The sequence below is a fragment of the Clinocottus analis genome, unplaced genomic scaffold, assembly GCF_023055335.1.
Source record: "Clinocottus analis isolate CAN_PGR_092001 unplaced genomic scaffold, fCliAna1.0.p SCAF_18, whole genome shotgun sequence".
NCBI lineage: Eukaryota > Metazoa > Chordata > Actinopteri > Perciformes > Cottidae > Clinocottus > Clinocottus analis.
In genome coordinates, this window is record NW_027175909.1 from 15,327,471 (window position 1) to 15,348,159 (window position 20,689).

Genomic DNA, 20,689 nt, shown 5'->3' on the forward strand with positions numbered 1-20,689 from the left:
TTCATGACTTCTTCCATGGGAACCGCAGGAGGAGAACGTTCCTGAGCTATGTCTGGCAGTAACAGATATAAAAAGAGACGTTCCCGATGCGCTTCCCTTCACGCCCACAAAACCAGAAGCAGCTTCACGCTGTGTGTTTAAAGAAGTGTGTGAGTGACGATGGCCAGCGGAGGTGTGCGTGAGTCCGTGTGTCTGCTGTCCGTCCTCATCAGTCAGACTGTCTGTGAACCAGAGGACACCAGCTGTCACCAGCTGTCACCCCGTCTTCATGTCCAGCAGGAACACTGACTTGTTCACTGGTGGACTCCAAGTGATGCACAATTGTTCATTTGAGTTCATAACAAGCCAAATATACAGAGAGCACAAGAGCAGATATATGTTCGGCTCCAAAGGTCCTGGACCATGAAGAGAAGTAGATTTCGAGGGAAAATGCTCAAAAGATGATTTTCATATTCAAGCAGCTGGTGAGTTGTTACGGATCTCTGAGAGAGGATTACTGATCACAAGATATTAAAAACATGGAGTCTGAAAGCATGACAAACTTTACTAACACAACCCTGGCCCGGGTTAGGGTTATGTTAGTTATGTTAACCCTGACCCGGGTCATCACTCTGGCATCCCCCAGGGCTCCATTACAGGTCCTCTACCTTTCTCTTTTGGACCAACTCGATTACCACTAACAGCACATTTACTATACTACTATACTATAGTTATGAATATATATATATATATATATATATATATATATATATATATATATATATATATATATATATATATATATATATATATATATCATACACAAGGAGACCGGGACCCTCGTTACCGGATTGACTCTTAATTAAAACATGAAAATGATCCAAAGACAACAGATGGGCTTCTTTAAACACACACACACACACAGACACACACACACACACACAGACACACGCACAAACGGCAGGCTTTATAAGAAACAGAGATTAGGACGTATCATAAAGCAGAACATGTCAGATTAAACTGTGTTCCAGATAAGAAGAAAGAAGACACTGACATCAATGTCACAAGGGGATTGTGGGATTGTTGCTGATGCATGCTGGGTACTGTATTCTAGAAATGTGTTCTATGGCATAGAGATTTATCATAATAATGTTCAGATGTTTATGAATAATAAATATAAAAACAAGTGACAAAGACTCAACTATGAGACTAATTATCTGTGATTATACTGACAAGAGGAGGAAGAGGAGGAGGAAGAGAAGGGATATGATGAGGAAGGAGGAAGACGAAAAGGAAAAAGGAGGAGGAGAAGAAAAAGTAGGAGATGATGAAGGAGGAAGAGGAGGAGGAGAAGAAAGAGATGATGAAGAATGAGAAGAGTAAAGCAGCAAGAGAAAGAGACATTTAGAGGACTTTTTCTGTCCTGCTGAGTCATAATAAAAGTGTGGTGTGTGTGTGAGTGTGTGTGTGTGTGAGAGAGAGAGAGTGTGTGTGTGTGTGTGTGTGTGTGTGTGTGTGTGTGTGAGTGTGTGTGTGTGTGCAGTGATCAATACAGCAGCAGATTGTCTGCAGCTTTCCTGAAGCTCACTAAATCTTCTTCTATTCTCTCAACATCTAACTCAATGTGCTGCTTTAACTAATGTTCTGTTATCTAGAACCGCAGAACCAGGCCAACAGAGACGGTTCCACAGAGGACGTTCTGCAGAGAAACCGCAGGACTTCAGAGTGTCCAGACAAATCGGCAGACAATTAATACAACAAATAAGAGATGAACACAGAGCGGTGTAAATGTCAAGGATGACACCTCAAGCTGAGGAAGAGGACAGAGTCTTCCTCACTGAAGGTCATGTCTGTCCTCCAGCAGGGAGATCATTCAGCCTGGCAGAGGCTGCAAAGGTCTGCTCCCACAGGACGCACACAACACAGCGCAGTGTGATACAACACACACACACACACACACACACACACACACACACACACACACACACAGAGGAACAGCAGGTCTGACTTCAGGCCACAGAGACGGGAAGTACACGTTGAAGTCTGAGAGCAAAACATGCAACTGGTGGAGACGTGTAGAGACGTGTAGAGACATGTAGAGACATGTGGAGACATGTTACAATGTGTAGAGACATGTAGAGGCGTGTAGAGACGTGTAGAGACATGTGGAGACATGTTACAATGTGTAGAGGCGTGTAGAGACGTGTGGAGACAGGTAGAGACATGTAGAGACATGTTGCCGGATGTGGACACTAGAAACCAACAGAAGACAGTCCTCCTGTATGTAAACTATGCACCAATGTATTGAAACTCTGTTGAAAGTGGAGCTGCTCATCTGTATGTGTGAGTGAAACACTTTCTGTTCACGATGAACACACACACACACACACACACACACACACACACACACACACACTCTGGAAGCAGTCCTGTTTATTGCCTGCAGCTTCCTCATGGCGGTCGACCACTAATGTTAAGCTGCTGCGAGTGTAGAGAGCACTTAGACCTGCCTGCTTTTACCTGTCTGTCTGTCTGTCTGTCTGTCTGTCTGTCTGTCTGTGTGTGTGTGTGTATGTGTATGTGTGTGTGTGTGTGAGTGTGTTGTGTTGTGTGCGTGCGTTGTACAGAATCATAAACATATTCTGTTCTTTTATTGTTTCCCAGTTTCCTCTCTTTCTCTGAGACAATGTGGGAGGTCTTTAACCTCTTCACCTCACACACACACACACACACACACACACACACACACACACACACACACACACACACACACAGTGACCTAGAAAGGCATCTCAGAAGGCAGACACACACTGAGCTCAGCAGCACTGGTGTTTACAGATGGCAGTGAATGCACCAGTAAAGTCTGGAACCAGTAAAGTCTGGAACCAGTAGAGTCTGGAACCAGTAGAGTCTGGAACCAGTAGAGTGTGGAATAGAAGACTAAAAACATCCAACTTCTCAACCAACTTCGGATTCCAGTGAAACATGATTAATATTTAAGAACACACACACACACACACACACACACACACACACACACACACACACACACACACACACACACACACACACACACACACAAACACAGTGAAGCCTACAGGGAGTCAGGCCCAGAAGCTGCTATTTAACCCATATTACTACAGTAAATATTCATACGCAGCTAATATCTGTGTGTGTGTGTGTGTGTGTGTGTGTGTGTGTGTGTGTGTGTGTGTGTGTGTGTGTGTGTGTGAGAGAGAGAGAGTGTTAGCTGGCAGCACTTTTGCTGGTAATTATCATAATGATTATGATAAAAAGAAAAGCATTAAAACCATACTGAAATATTTATCCTTCCTTTCTTTTTATTTCACCTTCGGCACTGAAGAGAGAGAGAGAGAGAGAGAGAGAGAGAGAGAGAGAGAGAGAGAGAGAGAGTCCTCTTGTCCTCTAGTCTTCTTGTTCTGTAGTCCTCTGTCTTCTTGTCCACTAGTCCTCTACTCTTCTTGTCCTCTAGTCCTCTACTCTTCTTGTCCTCTCGTCCTCCATGTTCATGTTCATCTTTACCTCATCATGATTTACGAGTAAAAGTAACTTTCCCATGTTTCCCGTCTTTGTCCCGGTTTAAGATCTCACACTAATCCCTATGTCATTACTTCTGTCTTCAAGTCATCTCACACACACACACACAAAATCCCACACACACACACACACACACACACACACACACACACACACACACACACACACACACACACATCTTCAAACAATAATCCTATGAATATGATCAGGGATTTAGACCACAACACTAATCAGAATGACATCTCGGACAGGGATTAACACACATTCACACACACACACACACACACACTCTCTCTCTCTCTCTCTCTCTCTCTCTCTCTCTCTCTCTCTCTTTCTCTGTTGGAGACATGTTTTAATCTCTTAAGAAAGAAAGAAGAACGAAAACGAGGAGCGTCCAAATCTGCCGCCGTGACCCTCAATGTGGGGACTCTCCACTGTGGGAACCCCCAAAGTGGGGACCCTCCACTAAGAGGACCCTCAATGTGAGGACCCACACTCGCCCCCACACACACACCTCCTCACACACACACACACACACTGTAAGGACCCCCACTCTGAGGACCCCCCCATACTCTCCTAATGTGAGGACGCCCAATGTAGGGACCCTCCACCACCTACACTGTGGGGACCCCGGCCTCGTGGGGATTTTCAATGTGAGGACCCCCACAGTGAGGACCCCGGACTTAAATATTTATGTGTACATGTGTATATTTCTATGTGTATATGTGTATATCCATGTAGTATATGTGTATATATGTAGTATTTATGTGTGTGTGTGTGTGTGTATGTAGTTTATGTGTATATATGTGTGTATATATGTAGTATATATGTGTGTATATATCTTGCATGATTCATATAAATTTTCTTTGCAGTATAAACATCTGGAGCGATGCGTTCAGGGACCGGGGGACGTGTGAGCCACAAAGCCTCCTCTTCTATCTCATCTCTGTGGTTAAACAAAAGGAGCTCTGATCCGGCTGCTTTAATCCCCGCGGGGCGTCTGAAGGCGCCGCGTTAATCCCAGAGGCCGGCGGGCCGATCGCGGCGCAGAGGCCGTCGGGATCGGCCCGTCGGCTCTAATCCGACCCGGACCGACCGCAGACACACACAGGAAGTCCTGCTGCATTCAGGAACTCCTGCTGCCGCTGCAGATAACTACTGTGGATTTGTGGGGAGATTAAAGCCAACAAAGATTTATGCATTTTTTAAATTACTGAAATACAAACATGAAGCATGAAAGTAGAGGCGGGAGGCGAGGAAGAGGAGGAAGATGAGGAAGAGGAGGACGTTTTATTCGTCTTCATGCTGCTGGAGCACCAGTCATCTAACACCAACGACCTGATTATCAATGATCTGATGATGAATATCTGATTATCAATATTGGATAAACAATATCTTATGATCAACAACCTGATGATCAATGATCTGATGATCAATATCCGATGATGAATATTTGATGATCAAAATCTGATGATCAACGATCTGATGATTAATATCTGAAGATCATTATCTGATGATCAATATTTGATGATCAATGAACGAGTTTCTCTTCCGATGTAGGGTCGTCCTGTGAGGACAGAGCTTTATTATGAAAGGACTTCATGGTGCCACAGAGCTTTATTTTGAAAGGACTTCATGGCGTTATCAAAGATACACACACAAACATACACGCGCACATAAACACACACACATACAAACTAACACACACGCACAAACACACTAACACACACGCACACACACTCACACTAACACACGCACACAAACACACTAACACACACACACACACCTGACTTTACTGTGAGTTTAATCTGTGAGCTTCATTAAAACCCTGACGAGACAGAACAAAGAGCTGACTGCACACACACACACACACACACACACAAGCACACACACACACACCACAAACACACATATACACACACACACACACACACACACACACACACACACAGGAGAAAAAGGTAAAGTCCTGAATCAGCGACAGTCCTGAACCTGGACACACCAGGTCATCAGGGAGTGTGTGTGTGTGTGTGTGTGTGTGTGTGTGTGTGTGTGTGTGTCTGTGTTGCTGAGTTAACAGTAGTGCTCTAATTACAGACACCTTTCTCTCTATCACTGTTCACTTTTAAGGTTTTGAACGTTCCACTGCTGTGAAGAGACACACAACTACAGAGACACACAACTACAGAGAGGCACACAACTACAAAGAGGCACACAACTACAAAGAGACAAACAACTACAGAGAGACACACAACTACAAAGAGGCACACAACTACAAAGAGGCACACAACTACAAAGAGACACACAACTACAGAGAGACACAACTACGGAGAGACACACAACTACAGAGAGACACACAACTATAAAGAAACACACACATAAAGAGAGACACACAACTACAGAGAGAAACACAACTACAAAGAGGCACACAACTACAGAGAGACACACAACTACAGAGAGACACACAACTACAGAGAGACACACAACTACAAAGAGGCACACAACTACAAAGAGGCACACAACTACAGAGAGACACACAACTACAGAGAGACACACAACTACAAACTACATTCATGAGTTCTACTGGGTTCTGCTTCATTTATGAGTTCTACGGGTTTCTAATCTGTACATGGGTTCTACTGGATTATATTGGGTTCTACTGGGCTCTACTGAGTTATATTGGACTCTACTGGGCTATATACCAGACATGGGTAATACTGAGTTCTACTGGGTTTTACTGGGCTCTATTCTATACATGGGTTGTACTAGGTCCAACTGGATTTTAATAGGTTCTACTGCGCTCTTTTCCTTAGATGGGTTATACTCTATACATGGGTTCTACTGAGTTCTACTGGAGTCTAGTCTGTACATGGGTTCTACTGGGCTGTATTCCGTAGATGGGTTCTACTGGGCTCTATTCCATACATGGGTTCTACTGGGCTCTATTCTGTACACGTGTTCTACTGGGCTCTATTCCATACATGGGTTCTACTGGGCTGTATTCCGTAGATGGGTTCTACTGGGCTCTATTCCATACATGGGTTCTACTGGGCTCTATTCTGTACACGTGTTCTACCGGGCTCTATTCCATAGATGGGTTCTACTGGTCTCTATTCTGTACATGGGTTCTACTGGGCTCTATTCCATACATGGGTTCTACTGGGCTCTATTCTGTACATGGGTTCTACTGGGCTCTATTCCATACATGGGTTCTACTGGGCTCTATTCTGTACATGGGTTCTACTGGGCTCTATTCCATAGATGGGTTCAACTGGTCTCTATTCTGTACATGGGTTCTACTGGGCTCTATTCCATACATGGGTTCTACTGGGCTCTATTCTGTACATGGGTTCTACTGGGCTCTATTCCGTACATGGGTTCTACTGGGCTCTATTTTGTGTAGAGGTTTTACCAGGTTCTACTGGGTTGGAACATTGTCAAGAAGCAGTTTTCCTCAACAGAATACTACTCAGTACTGCTACTGGCAGTATTTTATTAGCTTTTTTTGCAGTACCTATATATTTATACACTGTTTTTTTTCTCACCAATTTTTTTTATTTAAAATGTTTTTATATTACAATGTTGTATATTTTACAATGTTTCAATAGTAGAATGTTTCTATATTTCAATGTTTCTAAATTACAATGTTTTATACAGTGTTTCTATATTACAATGTTTTATATATTGCATTGTTTCTATATTACAATGTTTTATATATTATATTGTTTCAATATTACAATGTTTCTATATTACAATATTGTATATATTACAGTGTTTAAATATTACAATATTTTATATATAACATTGTTTCAATATTACAATGTTCCTATATTACAATATTTTATATATTACAATGTTTCTATATTACAATATTTTATATATTACACTGTTTCTATATTACAATGTTTTATAAATTTGTCGTATATTTGTTCACAGTATTTTTGCTATATTTACTTTTGCTGCAGTATTCTATGTAGTATTCTGTAGAAAAGTTTTTCAGAGCTAAAAAACTGAAGCAATGGAAGAAGACGTGAGGAGGAAGAGGAGGAAGAAGGAGGAGGAGGAAGAAGAAGATGAAGAAGAAGACGTGAGGAGGAGGAAGAGAAGAAGGAAGAAGAAGACGTGAGGAGGAAGAGGAGGAAGAAGGAGAAGATGAAGAAAAAGATGATAAAGAAGAAGAAGAAGAAGACGTGAGGAGGAGGAAGAGAAAAAGAAGAAGAAGAAGAAGAAGAAGAAGAAGAAGAAGAAGAAGAAGAAGAAGAAGAAGAAGAAGAAGAAGACGTGAGGAGGAGGAAGAGGAGGAGATTTTCCAGCTGGAAACTTGGATGCCGACACACAGAAACAACTCCCATGTTTAAACACCGCCCCTCCAGACCTAGACCCAGACCCTCCAGACCTAGACCCGGAACCTCCAGACCTAGACCCAAACCCCACACACTCAGAACCGGACCCCTCCAGACCGAGACCCGAACCCCGGACACTCAGAACCGGACCCCTCCAGACCGAGACCCGGACATTGGACACTCAGAACCGGAACCCTCCAGACCGAGAACCGAACCCTGGACACTCAGAACCGGACCCTCACTCTCAGACCCGGACCCTCGGACCCGCGTGCCCGCTTACCTTTGAAGGGGTCCGCGCGCGCGCGCGTCAGCCCCAGTGAAAGCAGCACGAGCCCCGCGCGCAGCAGCAAAGTTCCAGCGCGCTCCATTTCCACACCGAGATCTCGGAGCGCGAGGAAAAGTTCTTCTTCCCCCCGCTCTTCCTCCTCTTCTCCTCTTCTCCTCCTTCTCTTTCTGTGGGTCCTGTCTGTCTCTCACGCGGACAGACAGACACACACACACATACGGGTTATCTCTCTCTCTCTCCTTTCTTCTCCTCCGTTTCTCTCCTGACCGGAGAGACTGACTCCTTACCGAGCTGCTGCTGACGTCACAGATGGGGGGGGGGGGGGGGTAGGGGGCACAAGAGAGAGAGAGAGAGTAAGATAGAGAGAGAGGGAAAAAGAGAGGGAAAAAGAGAGAAGAGAGAGAGAGAGAGAGAGAGAGAGAGGAAGATAGAAAAGAGAGACAGACAGAGAGAAAAGAGAAAGAGAAAAAAAGAGAGAGACAGATAGAGAGAATCAGAGAGACAGGTAGAGAGAGAGAAAGAGAGAGAGAGAGAGTGAGACAGACAGACAGGCAGACAGACAGACAGACAGAGAAAGAAAGGAAAAAAAAAGAGAGAATCTTACCTATTTATTTTTAGATAAAGAAATACGTTATTATTATAAAATCCACCTATCTTTTATTTTTAATAATAGTACAACACTATTAATATTAATAATTGATATATTGTAGTATCATATATACTTTATATTTATATGTTAATATGTTAATATTTTAGTATTGAAGAGACTTTCTATTTGAAAGTTTTTATTAAATCTGAGTGTGACGTCACGCTGCTGCCCCCTGCTGGCCGCGTTGCGTCCTGCAAGCGCCTCCTGTCCATTAGTGTGTGCGTGTGTGTGTGTGTGTGTGGGTGTGTGTGTGTACATGTACGTGCGTGTTTATGTACATTTATGTTTGTTTATGTTTGTTTATTTTTTATGCTTGTTTATGTATATTTATGTGAGTGATAAATGAAGGAGTGAATGAAGAAGTAAATGAAGGAGTGAATGAAGTGATGAATGAAGGAGTTTCTGTGCTGCCACCTGCTGGACGCGCTGGGAACGACGGCCTGATGAGGATTATTATTATAATTATCATCATCATCACGAAAATGTTTGTTACAATAATGCATAATTGTGAGTGTGCAGCATCAACAGTGACATCTTTTTTTCTTTTTTAAAGCAAAATGTCATTATATTATGTGTTTTATTCAGTCAATTATTACATACAACACAATAAGTAAAGCAAGCATCTAATATACAGAAAAGAAAGACTGAAAAGGGATAACGCCTGTGCAGCTCTCAGGTATAGAGAAAGCCCCGCCCACACCTGTATGCAACTCTCAGGTATAAAGAAAGGCTGCCCCCGCTCTCAGGTGAGTACAGGTGATAGCCGTCTATCCCGCTCTCAGGTAGGTGAACAGGCTGCTTAGCCCGCCCTCCAGAACCTCCTTCACTGGCTTTATCAGCGGGTTGTGGACGATGTGGAGGCCGGAGTCCAGAGGGTGACACGCCAGCTTCTGCAGCCGGGTCAGCAGGTGCAGCTCCTGATGTGTGAACCATTATTATTACTATTAATAACAAATAGCATGTGTGAAAGAGTATTTATTATTATTAACAAATATGTTTTTCTGTGAATGATTTCAAACTTTACCTGCGGGACATCCTTAATGTTGTTGAAGTCCAGATTCAGCAACTCCAACCTGAAAGAGATCAAATCAGACTCATTGTTTTTGACAGCTGGTGCCAGGAAGTGATGATACCTGGTGAGGTGGTGTTACCTGGTGAGGTGATGTTACCTGGTGAGGTGGTGTTACCTGGTGAGGTGAAGTTATCTGGTGAGGTGATGTTACCTAGTGAGGTGATGTTACCAAGTGAGGTGATTTTACCTGGTGACGTTACCTGGTGAGGGGATGTTACCTGGTGAGGTGATGTTACCTGGTGAGGTGGTGTTACCCGGTGATGTTACCTGGTGAGGTGGTGTGGCCTGGGGATGTTACCTGGTGAGGTAGTGTTACCAGGTGATGCTACCTGGTGAGGTGGTGTTACCTGGTGAGACTGCAGAGGGCCTTTGGCAGAGAGTGAAGTGAGTTTCCCTCCACAATAAGGATTTTGAGCTCCACCAGAGCCTGAATGTTCTCCGCCAGGTTATCCAGACGGTTACAGGCCAGGTGGAGGAACACCTGCAGGGACAGAAGAGTGAACAACGATGAAAAGGTGGTTCTCAGGCTTTACCCGACTCAATCAATATCTAAAGCTCCGTCCATTAGGGCCCTCGAGCAAGTAGGACATGTTCTCTGAAACGGTGTCTTTGACCTTTTTTTGGCTGAATCCAACGCTCTGCTCTCGGGCATTTTGGGTGACTGACAGGTGTACGTGATGTAGGCTGGAGGAGACGTTTCTGAAGCTGTTCTCATGTGTTCATGTGTTCTGACCCCTACAGCAGGAAGTCGTCCCTGTGGATTCGCCCTCCACACCATCGTACTCACTCACCAGAGCCTTCATGCTGTAAACGCAGCCCGGGATGTGAGCGATGTGGTTGTGGCTGAGGTTGAGCTTCCTCAGTCGGGTCAGAGTGGAGAGAGACGCAGGCAGCGAGGACAGCTGGTTGTTGGCCAGACTCAGAACCTGAGAGACAGAAACAATGTTGATTTATTCAAACACATTGGCATTTCATACTGCGGTCTTAAATAGTATTTATCCCCCTCATGATTCATGAGAGGGATAGATTCATTCAAGCACCCTGGGGGTAACCTCTCCAAGAACCATTGGGTAACCTCTCCAAGAACCATTGGGTAACCTCTTCAAGAACCATTGGGTAACCTCTTCAAGAACCATTGGGTAACCTCTTCAAGAACCATTGGGTAACCTCTCCAACCACCATGGGAGAACTTCTCCAAGCACCCTGGGGGTAACCGCTTCAAGAACCATTGGGTAACCTCTTCAAGAACCATTGGGTAACCTCTCCAACCACCATGGGGGAACCTCTCCAAGCGCCTTTTGGTTAACCTCTCCAAGCACCTCTTGGTAACCTCTTCAGGCATGTTGGGGGAACCTCTCCATGTACCATGGTGAACTTCTCTAAGCACCTTGGGGAACTTCTCCAAGCACTGTCTGAATGTGAAAGCAGAGCGAACAGTAGTATTTATAGCAGTAGTAGAAGTATTCACAGCAGTATTTGCACTACCTCAAGTTGTGTACAGGCTCCCAGCTCTTCAGGAACTTCACTCAGTCGGTTTCTGTAGGCAAATAAAACTCTGAGTCTCTTTAGCTGTCCAATCTCTGCCGGCAGGCTGCTGAGCTGCTCACAAACAACAACAACAACAACAACAAACAGTAATAAACATCAGACTTCATTAAAAATCACAATAAAGAAAGTATGGTGTGACTTTTTATGACGCATATCTAATATGCTTTAGAAACATACTTGCAACTTGTGATAATCTGATTATAGCAACATATACGTATAGTAATAAGCACTCATACATAATCATAAGGCTTTATAACCATAATTAGAACATTCTAAAGACTTTTTAGGTCAGGTTTCATGATACTTTATCTTTTTTTGGGGATAAAAGCGTCAGCTAAATGAAATGTAATCTAATGTATAAAGATGTTTTATCATGCAGCATGATAAAATATATGCAGCATAATCATATGATGCATTCTAGGTATTTAAATAGTGGTACTGTGGCTGTAATGAAGCCTGAAGAGGGCGTCGGCTTTCTCCATACAACTGAATTGAAGGTTGATGAGGGAAGAGGGGGGTGACAGTAACTGGATCCTGATGGATCACGGGGGGATTATAATCTTTATTTATCCAGAGCCAAGAGCAGCTGCAGGGGGGCACTGCCTTGCCATGAGAATGCAAGTAGAAGAAAGACTTCTGGGAAAAGGGACCGGCACGTAGTAAAACATACAATATTTACTTTTTTATGCAACATTTGAATTGTAATTAAAAGTACGGTGAAAGAAAAATACTCAAGTAAAAGAGTTCTAAATGAAGAAATTAAGTGCAATCGCTGAGTAAATGTACTTCGTAAGGAAGACTCCTGTGTTTTGATGTGTAGTGTAAATGTTAACGGACCCAGCATGGAACCCTGTGGCACTAGTCTTTAATTATTTTTAACGTCGTTAGATATTGTGTTTATCATGTTCCTGCATCAAAGTCCTCCTGGTTATGTTGTGTGTGTTGGACGTTGCAGGAGGAGGTTCACCTGGTTCCCCCACAGGTTGAGAACCACCAGGTTGGAGAGCAAGGCCAGCTGAGGAGGAAGAACCTTCAGACTGTTGAGGGACAGATTCAGCTTCTCCAACTCCAACAGCTCCCACAGTTCCTCTGGCGCTTCCTGCAGGATCAGAGGTAGAAGTACCGCGAGTGATACTACTCACTGAGAAATACAGCTAGCTAAGACCACATAGGGTTCTTCAGCTTGCTCTCCCCAGAGAAGAACCCTTTTTGATTCCTGGTAGAACGATGCAGATTCATCTCAACTGGTTCTACAGACAACCCTTCTATGTTTTAATGATTCTACCACAAACCTGCTCTGGAAGATCTGTGCAGAAACCTTCCAGGTCAGGGTTAGAGGGGCTAGGTTCTGTAGGAGGATCTGGGTTAGGTTCTGTAGGAGGTTCTAGGTCAGGGTTAGAGGTCCTGGTCCTACCTTCAGTCCTCGGCGGGCCAGACTTAAGACGTTGAACCCAAACTGTTTGACGGTGAATCGACGGATTCTGTCTGCTGACGTCAGACTGTCCTCTTGACCCACGTGCTTCCTCTTCTCCTCCTTCACCTCCTGTTTACACACTGTTCCTCCCATCCTCTCCCTCTCTTCCTCTCCTCCTCTTCTCTCCTCCTCTTCTCTTCTTGTCTCCGGTCAGATCACTGCTCACTAAGACCAGACGGAGCTTTGAGATCCAGATGTTTATCTGCTGCCCACATGTCTTGTTCTGCTGGGTTATGGTTCTCAAATGTTCTCAGGAGTTCTCAGAGGTTCTCAGGTGTCTCTGGTTTAGATAAAGTCCTGCAGGATCAAATAGTACCTGAACAGGTAAAGAACAGAGAACCTGAACAGGTAGAGAACAGAGAACAAGTAGAGAACAGAGAACCTGAACAGGTAAAGAACAGAGACATGTTATTAATATCTGACGTGTGAATAGGTTTCATACCTTTTGGTGTTTTCAGTCTTCTTCATGAAAATTAATCTTGTTCAGTAAAAGGGAAGCAGGAGAACCTGATGATGAAGAGAACGAGTGACGACTGAGAGAGAGAGAGAGACTCTGAGGGACAGACGAGAAGAGGACACCTTTACACACACACACACACACACACACACACACACACACACACACACACACACACACACACACACACACACACACACAGTTGCTACTGTCCGTCAGCCAACACCAATTTGACAGTCAGTAGATGAAGTACAGTATGAAGTACAATGTGTACCTCTGACATGTAGTATGAAGTACATTGTGTACCTCTGACATGAAGTATGAGTTGTAGTGCAATACAAGTACCTTGATAACACTGCCATGCTGTATTATAATCAGTACAACAAGTTGTAATAATTATGATGTTTTGGAGCGTTCTGAAGTGATTTTAAGTCACTTCCATATTTGTCCTCTAGAGGGCAGCCTTCCACCTCTAATAGATTATTTAAAGCTTATTTTATTCAAACAAATATGTTTTTCTTCTTGTTCTTTTTTTCTGTCAATCATTTCAACGAGCTTGTCATCAATTGTTGACACGCAAAAATCATAATTTGTAAAGTTATTAGAAAAAAAGAAAGAGTGAAAAGTAGTTAGAAATACTATAATAACCTGAGTTTATGTCCTAATGTTGTCTGTTTTTATTAATATAATTGAAGTAGAAGAAGAAGAAGAAGAAGAAGAAGAAGAAGAAGAAGAAGAAGAAGAAGAAGAAGAAGAAGAGGAGGAGGAAGAGGAGAAAGAGGATGAGGAGGAAGAGGGTCTAAGTGATTTTAGAGATGTTAAATCAGAGGACGCAGCTGGTGTCCACGACCCTTCAGCTCATCACTCTGCTTTCATGTGAGAGGAAGAGGAGGAGGAGGAGGAGGAAGAGGAGGAGAAGGAGGAGGAGAAGGACGAGTTGGAGGAGGAGATGTATGTCAAAAAACTCCATCCAAAAAAAACATCTCTCTACCTGTGAGACCTCTGACTGCTGGACTACTTTACTATAGTATAGTACCTGCTGTACTAGGTCTACTAGATTACTATTGTACCTGCTGTACTAGGTCTACTAGATTATTATAGTATCTGATGTACAAGTCTTACTAGATTACTATAGTACCTACCGTACTAGGTCACCGCTTCAGCCAATCAGCTTGTAGCTTCATCACCGCTTCAGCCAATCAGCTTGTAGCTCCGTCACCGCTTCAGCCAATCAGCTTGTAGCTCCGTCACCGCGAGCTAAACACTCAACAAAGTCTCGACTGTTTGCTTGCTGGCTCCTCGATGGTGGAATGAGCTCCCCATTGACAGCAGGAAGTGTCTCCATCTTCCTCTGTGAACTAGAAACACATCTTTCCTGACTGCACCTTGAAAAGGAAGCTAGCTCTTTAGTAGCTCTAAAATGTTTCCTACTGATAGCACTTTGTAGTTTGACTTTATTGAAGAAATTGTACTTTCCTGATTCTTGTTGTTCTGAGTTTGTTCTCATGTTGAATGAACTTATTATAAGTCTCTTTGGATAAAATGAAACGTGAAGTAAAAAATATAGAAACATCAAGTTCCCTCGACTCTAAAGCCACTCTTCTACTCTATGGGGCCAGAAGTACAAAGTACATGAAGTACATAAGTATGTGACAGCTGAACCTGCAGAACGAGCATCTCTAAAATCACTTTAGCGTTTTTGATCCTCTGCTTTCATCTCAGAGCTCCTCCACCTTCCTCTTCCTCCTCCTCCTCTTCCTCCTTCTCCTCTCTGCAGCCAGCTGCTACCTCTTTAACCTCTGCAGCTTCCTCTACATCTTCTGTGTGCGTGTGTGTGTGTGTGTGTGTGTGTGTGTGTGTCTATATATATTTATATATATATATATATATATATATATATATATATATATATATATATATATATTAGTGCTGGGCAAAGTTGAAACAATGTAACTGATTAATCTCATTATGCGTCGTAGTAGTACACATATAACTGTAGTACTTGTAGTAGTACTAGGACAGGTGACATGCTGTGAAAGTGACAAATGTGTTTCTGTGTTTACAGCTAACAGGTACAGGTGAGCGTCCAGGTGTGTGTGACGCTCTCAGGTTACGTGTGTGTGTGTTTGTTGTGTGTTGTCTTTGGCTCATTAACTTCAATAACACAACAGTTCAGAGTCTCAGACGAACGTCGCTGTTCCATCTGTTCTTCTTCTGTGGTTTCACGCCGTGTGTTTTTGACCTCGGCCTTCAGTGCCGTGTCGTCCACGTCACGGGCGGACTGGAGGGAGTGTCCCGCTCACTAAACGTTCACACACACTGTCATGTGTTCACACACACTGTCATGTGTTCATATAGACTGTCATGTGTTCACACACACTGTCTTGTGTTTATACAGACTGTCATGTGTTCACACACACTGTCATGTGTTCATACACATTCATTGACAGAAGTCACGCTGCCCCACTGACCAATCACACGTCCTGAAAAAAAAACTCTCAAAACTAAAATTTTCTCTCCAAAACAAATTTTCTCTAAAAAAAAAAAAAAATTCTCTAAAAAAAATAAATAATTGCTCTCAGATCTAAAATTTGCTAAAAAATAAATAAAACCGCTCTGTATAAAAAAAATATTTTTAGAGCATTTTTTTTAGAGTAAAAAGGGATATATACATGAACTAATGCATGAACTACCTGAACTAATGAATGAATTAAAACTATATATATATATATATATATATATATATATATATATATATATATATATATATATATGTGTGTGTGTGTGTGTGTGTGTGTGTGTGTGTGTGTGTGTGTGTGTGTGTGTGTGTGTGTGTGTGTGACATTCCTGCTGCGGATCAGTGACAAGGACAAAGACACAACATCCATCATGTGACAGCTTCACACACCTGAACTGCTCGCTGACACCCGACACCACAGCTCACCTGAGCTGAATATAGGTCAGATATTAAAATGATTTACCTGTAACCTGTCTCACCTGTGTGTGTTTCTCTCTCTCTGTGTGTGTGTGTGTGTGTGCGTTTCTGTGTGTGTGTTTCTGTGTGTGTCTGTGTGTTTCCTTCTCTGTTTATTTTGGATTAAATCGTTTAATCTGTTTCTTCCTCCGAAGAATTAAAGCGCTACAGGAGTTTTTACCACAGAAGAAGATTGATTATTTACTGATTGCTTGATTATTAACACTAATAAGAGGAAAAAACTAATGATTATTGTACGTTACCTGTACCGTTAAGCCCCGCCCACTGGACTGCGATTGAAAACTTAAACTTTAAAAAAATGTCACGTCATATTTCTTTGTAACTTTTACCTGAACTAATGAATGAATTAAAACTCATTAAGCAGATTAATTTAAGCAGGTCCAGCAGGGAGCCCTCTGTGTTCATGTGTTCATGTGTTCATGTGTTCATGTGTTGCCTCTGTTCATGTGCTGCCTGTGTTGTCCAAGTTGCTCTCTGCTAGTTTACGTTAGCGTGGTTGCGTCTCTTAGTTTTAAACATCAAAGGCGCATGTTGCTGTTGGCGGCGGCCATGACGGTCTTCATGCCTACGTGATGAAGAGGAGATGAAGAGGAGAGATTGAAGGAAACAGGTATGACGGGTTTGGATCCAAATAAACAACCACAGGGCAGCTGATGTTTCTCAGACAATATTATGGGATGGATGGTTGACGTGTGCTTCATCTTGTGCTTCCTTCATGTTCCCCAGAGGATGAACTGTGATAACTTTGATGATGACCTCCAAGTTTACATTGTTTGACTCTAATCACCTGTTGTTCTTCTTCTGTGGTGCTTTGTTCTCACCAACATCCGTCTGCTTAGTCATGTCAATAGTGAGCAATGTGTTGCCTGGTTTCTTGACAGCAATGCTTTGCCTGGTTTCCTCACAGCAACATGTTGCCTGGTTTCCTCACAACAATGTGTTGCCTGGTTTCCTCACAGCAACGTGTTGCCTGGTTTCCTCACAGCAATGTGTTGCCTGGTTTCCTCATGAGCTGAACTGTTGAACAATCCACAGTTTGACTTCCTCCTGCAGCTGAACTTCTTATCAAGATGCTGAGAGATAGAGATCAGACCTGTCCTGTCCCTTTAAGAAGAGAGATAGAGATCAGACCTGTCCTGTCCCTTTAAGAAGAGAGATAGAGATCAGACCTGTCCTGTCCCTTTAAGAAGAGGACGCCTGTTGAGTTTCTGATAAGACTTCTCACGGCACGGACACACACACACACACACACACACACACACACACACACGGTTACACACACGATGTAATTATGTGTGTTTTTGCAGTTTTTTTATTATCTTTCATCTTTGTTTCCGAAGTTGCTTCTTTGGCTTTGAAGCTGATATGATTTTATTTTATTTCTGCATCAGCGATTGTTTATAGGGGCCCCTATGCACCCCATGCCCCTCCCTCCCCCCCCCGTATACACCCCCCATGCTTATGAAGTACAGTTCAATCAGGAGAGAAGAAGAGATTCTTCTTCTTCATATAGTTTATTATTACAGTTATATATATATAGTCATAATAGTTCATTATTTCAGTTATATGTATATATGTTGTTGACCTGACGGGTTGTGCTCTGCCCTTGCTGTGCTGGCCCTCGTCGGGTGCACTTCCTTCAGAGTGCTGCTCTGCGACCGGCTCGAGGTCGGCTTGGAGAGGCTCGGGCCGAAGGTGGCGCTCCGGCCGCACGCTTCAGAGCGCTCGTGCCTGAACCTCGCCGCTTCCCGGGGCCGTGGATTAAGTTTTGCTGTTATTAAAGTTGTAGTTATAATAGTTTATCTAGTTTTATATATAGCCTCTTATATTAACACATGATGTGTCTTTGGACTCTTCAGGTGATGATGAATACGATGATATATAATCTAATAATTTACAATTTTGTTATAAATGTAGTTATACAACTGTTGCTCTCGCTCTCTCTGTCTCTCTCTTTGTCTGTCTGTCGCTCTCTCTTTCTCTTTCTCTCTCTCTCTTTCTCTTTCTCTCTCTCTCCCTCTCTCTCTCTCTCTCTCTCTCTCTCTCTCTCTCTCTCTCTCTCTCTCTCTCTCTCTCTGTCTGACTGTGTCTCTGTTGTAAATCACAAGCATGTAGCATCAAATTGAAAACATCCATTAGTGCAGAGCCACATCAGAGTGAGGGGACGGATGGATGGATGGGGGGATGAGGAGGAGGAGGAGGAGGGAGAGAAGAGGGAGGCAGATGTGTCCTTGTTTGGAAAAGTATCTCATGACAGATGATGATTTATTTGGCGAAGAAGAAGAAGAAGAAGAAGAAGAAGAAGAAGAAGAAGAAGAAGAAGAAGAAGAAGAAGAAGAAGAAGAAGAAGAAGAAGAAGAAGAAGAAGAAGATTTATTTGGTGAAGAAGAAGAAGAAGAAGAAGAAGAAGAAGAAGAAGAAGAAGAAGAAGAAGAAGAAGAAGAAGAAGAAGAAAGACAAGGATGAAATGATTTGCGTGTGAAAAAGCAGTGATGTCGATCAGCAAAGAAGAAGAGAAGCAGATGAGAAGATATGAAGTCAGGCTGATGTTGGTGACAGATAGCGTTCCACAGCTCAGGATTACCTGCAGCTCACCTGGGCTACAGGTGAGAGACAGGTGAGAGCTGCAAAACATCTTTCACCAACAAAAATACCAAAACTGCTTCAGCGGCCAATCAGAAGAGAGAACAGGCTTTTAAAAACACGACTGGAGACGAGTCATCGTATCGAGGTCTCCACTGGTGCTGTCTTACCTGTTGCTGTCTCACCTGGTGCTGTCTCACCTGTTGATGTCTCACCTGGGACACTTTGTCCCCCAGACAAACACACAAATAAGTCTCTTTTATTGGTTTGTTGGTCTAACACCAAGAGGACAGTTTGTTTTAGGTTCTAAACCCTGAGACACAAGCTGCTTTGAGCTGAAAGGTGGATCCTCACCTTGTGGTGGATCCTCACCTGGTGTTTGACCCTCAGCTGGTGTTGGATCCTCAGCTGGTGTTGGACCCTCAGCTGGTGTTGGATCCTCACCTGTTAGATTCTCACCTTGTGGTGGATCCTCACCTGGTGTTTGACCCTCAGCTGGTGTTGGATCCTCAGCTGGTGTTGGACCCTCAGCTGGTGTTGGATCCTCACCTGTTAGATTCTCACCTTGTGGTGGATCCTCACCTGGTGTTTGACCCTCAGCTAGTGTTGGATCCTCACCTAGTGGTGGACCCTCACCTGGTGTTAGATCCTCACCTGGTGTTGGAACCTCACCTGGTGTTAGATCCTCACCTGGTGGTGGACCTTCACCTAGTGTTGGATCCTCACCTGGTGTTGGATCCTCACCTGGTGTTGGATCCTCACAACATAACCCCGTACTGGTGGAGGTTGATGGGACCAGTCTCGACAGAGGAGGCTTGTGAGGCGCTCGAGGTTCACGCCGAGGACAGAACAACGATTCTTGTTCCGACGCGTTCTTGTCAAAACAACCTTTATTACTCATACAGACAGAAACATCCAGACAACAGCTCTTTGATCCTGTGGGGGCTCAACACGAGGCCCCAGACCTAGCAGGCTGAGTTTCACATAAGCATAAAGTGATTAAGAACTGTGTTGAAAGTTTATAGACGTGTAAGTTGAGGTGACGCTATCGTCATGAACTTACATTTGTTATTAAATGTGTTGCTGCAGCCACTTTCAATGTGTTCGACTGTGGTTCATTGATGATGTGTCTGTATTTTTGTGCTGTTAACTTCAAATATTTCATGTTCACTTACAGCATTTATAATTAAAGAGATAAGATGTGTGCTGCTCTGTCTTCTTCAAACGTTTAGTTTGTTTAATAAAAGCGAAAACATGAGTCTGTTCAGCATTTAGTTTAATGTGAGACACTTTACATGAACATTTAACACCTCATCATCATCGCACACGTCTCTTCAGTCAACAACGGTTTGGTTCAGTTTGTTAGTTTCATTCAGAAACAGCTCAATGTGTTTCATCCTGCAGGTTCACTGCCTGGTGCCATAAATAACCCAAACAACAGGAAACATACACCATGAAAAGCTCACTGTAGCATCTGAATGCACCGACATCGTATTCAATATATTAAATCATCAGGTCAGAAATCAAGAGGCTTCTTACTCAAATATGATCAAACATAAAACAAGACCTGGTTCTTTGTGATAATTATGTTATGGTTTGACATCATGTAAAAATAACGGAATTCTGATTTTAAAGATTCATACTTGCCGTTGGAAACAACACCTTGACCATAAATTCTCCAAAGATACATTGCTGTTCTTGTGTTAAAGCTTTCAGCCATATCTCATGGTTTTCATCGGCAGACA

The 20,689-nt window shown here is 43.1% G+C and overlaps 2 protein-coding genes across 8 annotated transcripts in view; both read right to left on the reverse strand.

Moving 5' to 3' along the window:
• LOC137788484 (receptor-type tyrosine-protein phosphatase mu-like) overlaps positions 1–8,436 on the reverse strand; it is a 58,808-nt gene extending 50,372 nt beyond the window's left edge. For all 7 annotated transcript variants that reach the window (XM_068581311.1, XM_068581309.1, XM_068581308.1 and 4 more), the window contains exon 1: positions 8,161–8,436. In XM_068581311.1, coding sequence (XP_068437412.1) covers positions 8,161–8,248 — 88 coding nt within the window. In that variant the 5' untranslated portion in view covers positions 8,249–8,436. The remainder of the gene's footprint in view (positions 1–8,160) is intronic.
• Positions 8,437–9,509: 1,073 nt separating this feature from the next.
• Positions 9,510–13,002, reverse strand: LOC137788528 (leucine-rich repeat-containing protein 30-like). Its single transcript, XM_068581379.1, has 7 exons — positions 12,850–13,002; positions 12,403–12,534; positions 11,373–11,486; positions 10,679–10,813; positions 10,235–10,368; positions 9,840–9,888; positions 9,510–9,732 (listed from the first exon to the last, which is right to left on the reverse strand). Exons 1-7 carry the CDS (start codon positions 13,000–13,002, stop codon positions 9,583–9,585), a joined length of 867 nt encoding a protein of 288 aa, XP_068437480.1. The 3' UTR covers positions 9,510–9,582.
• Between the last annotated feature and the right edge of the window lie 7,687 nt (positions 13,003–20,689).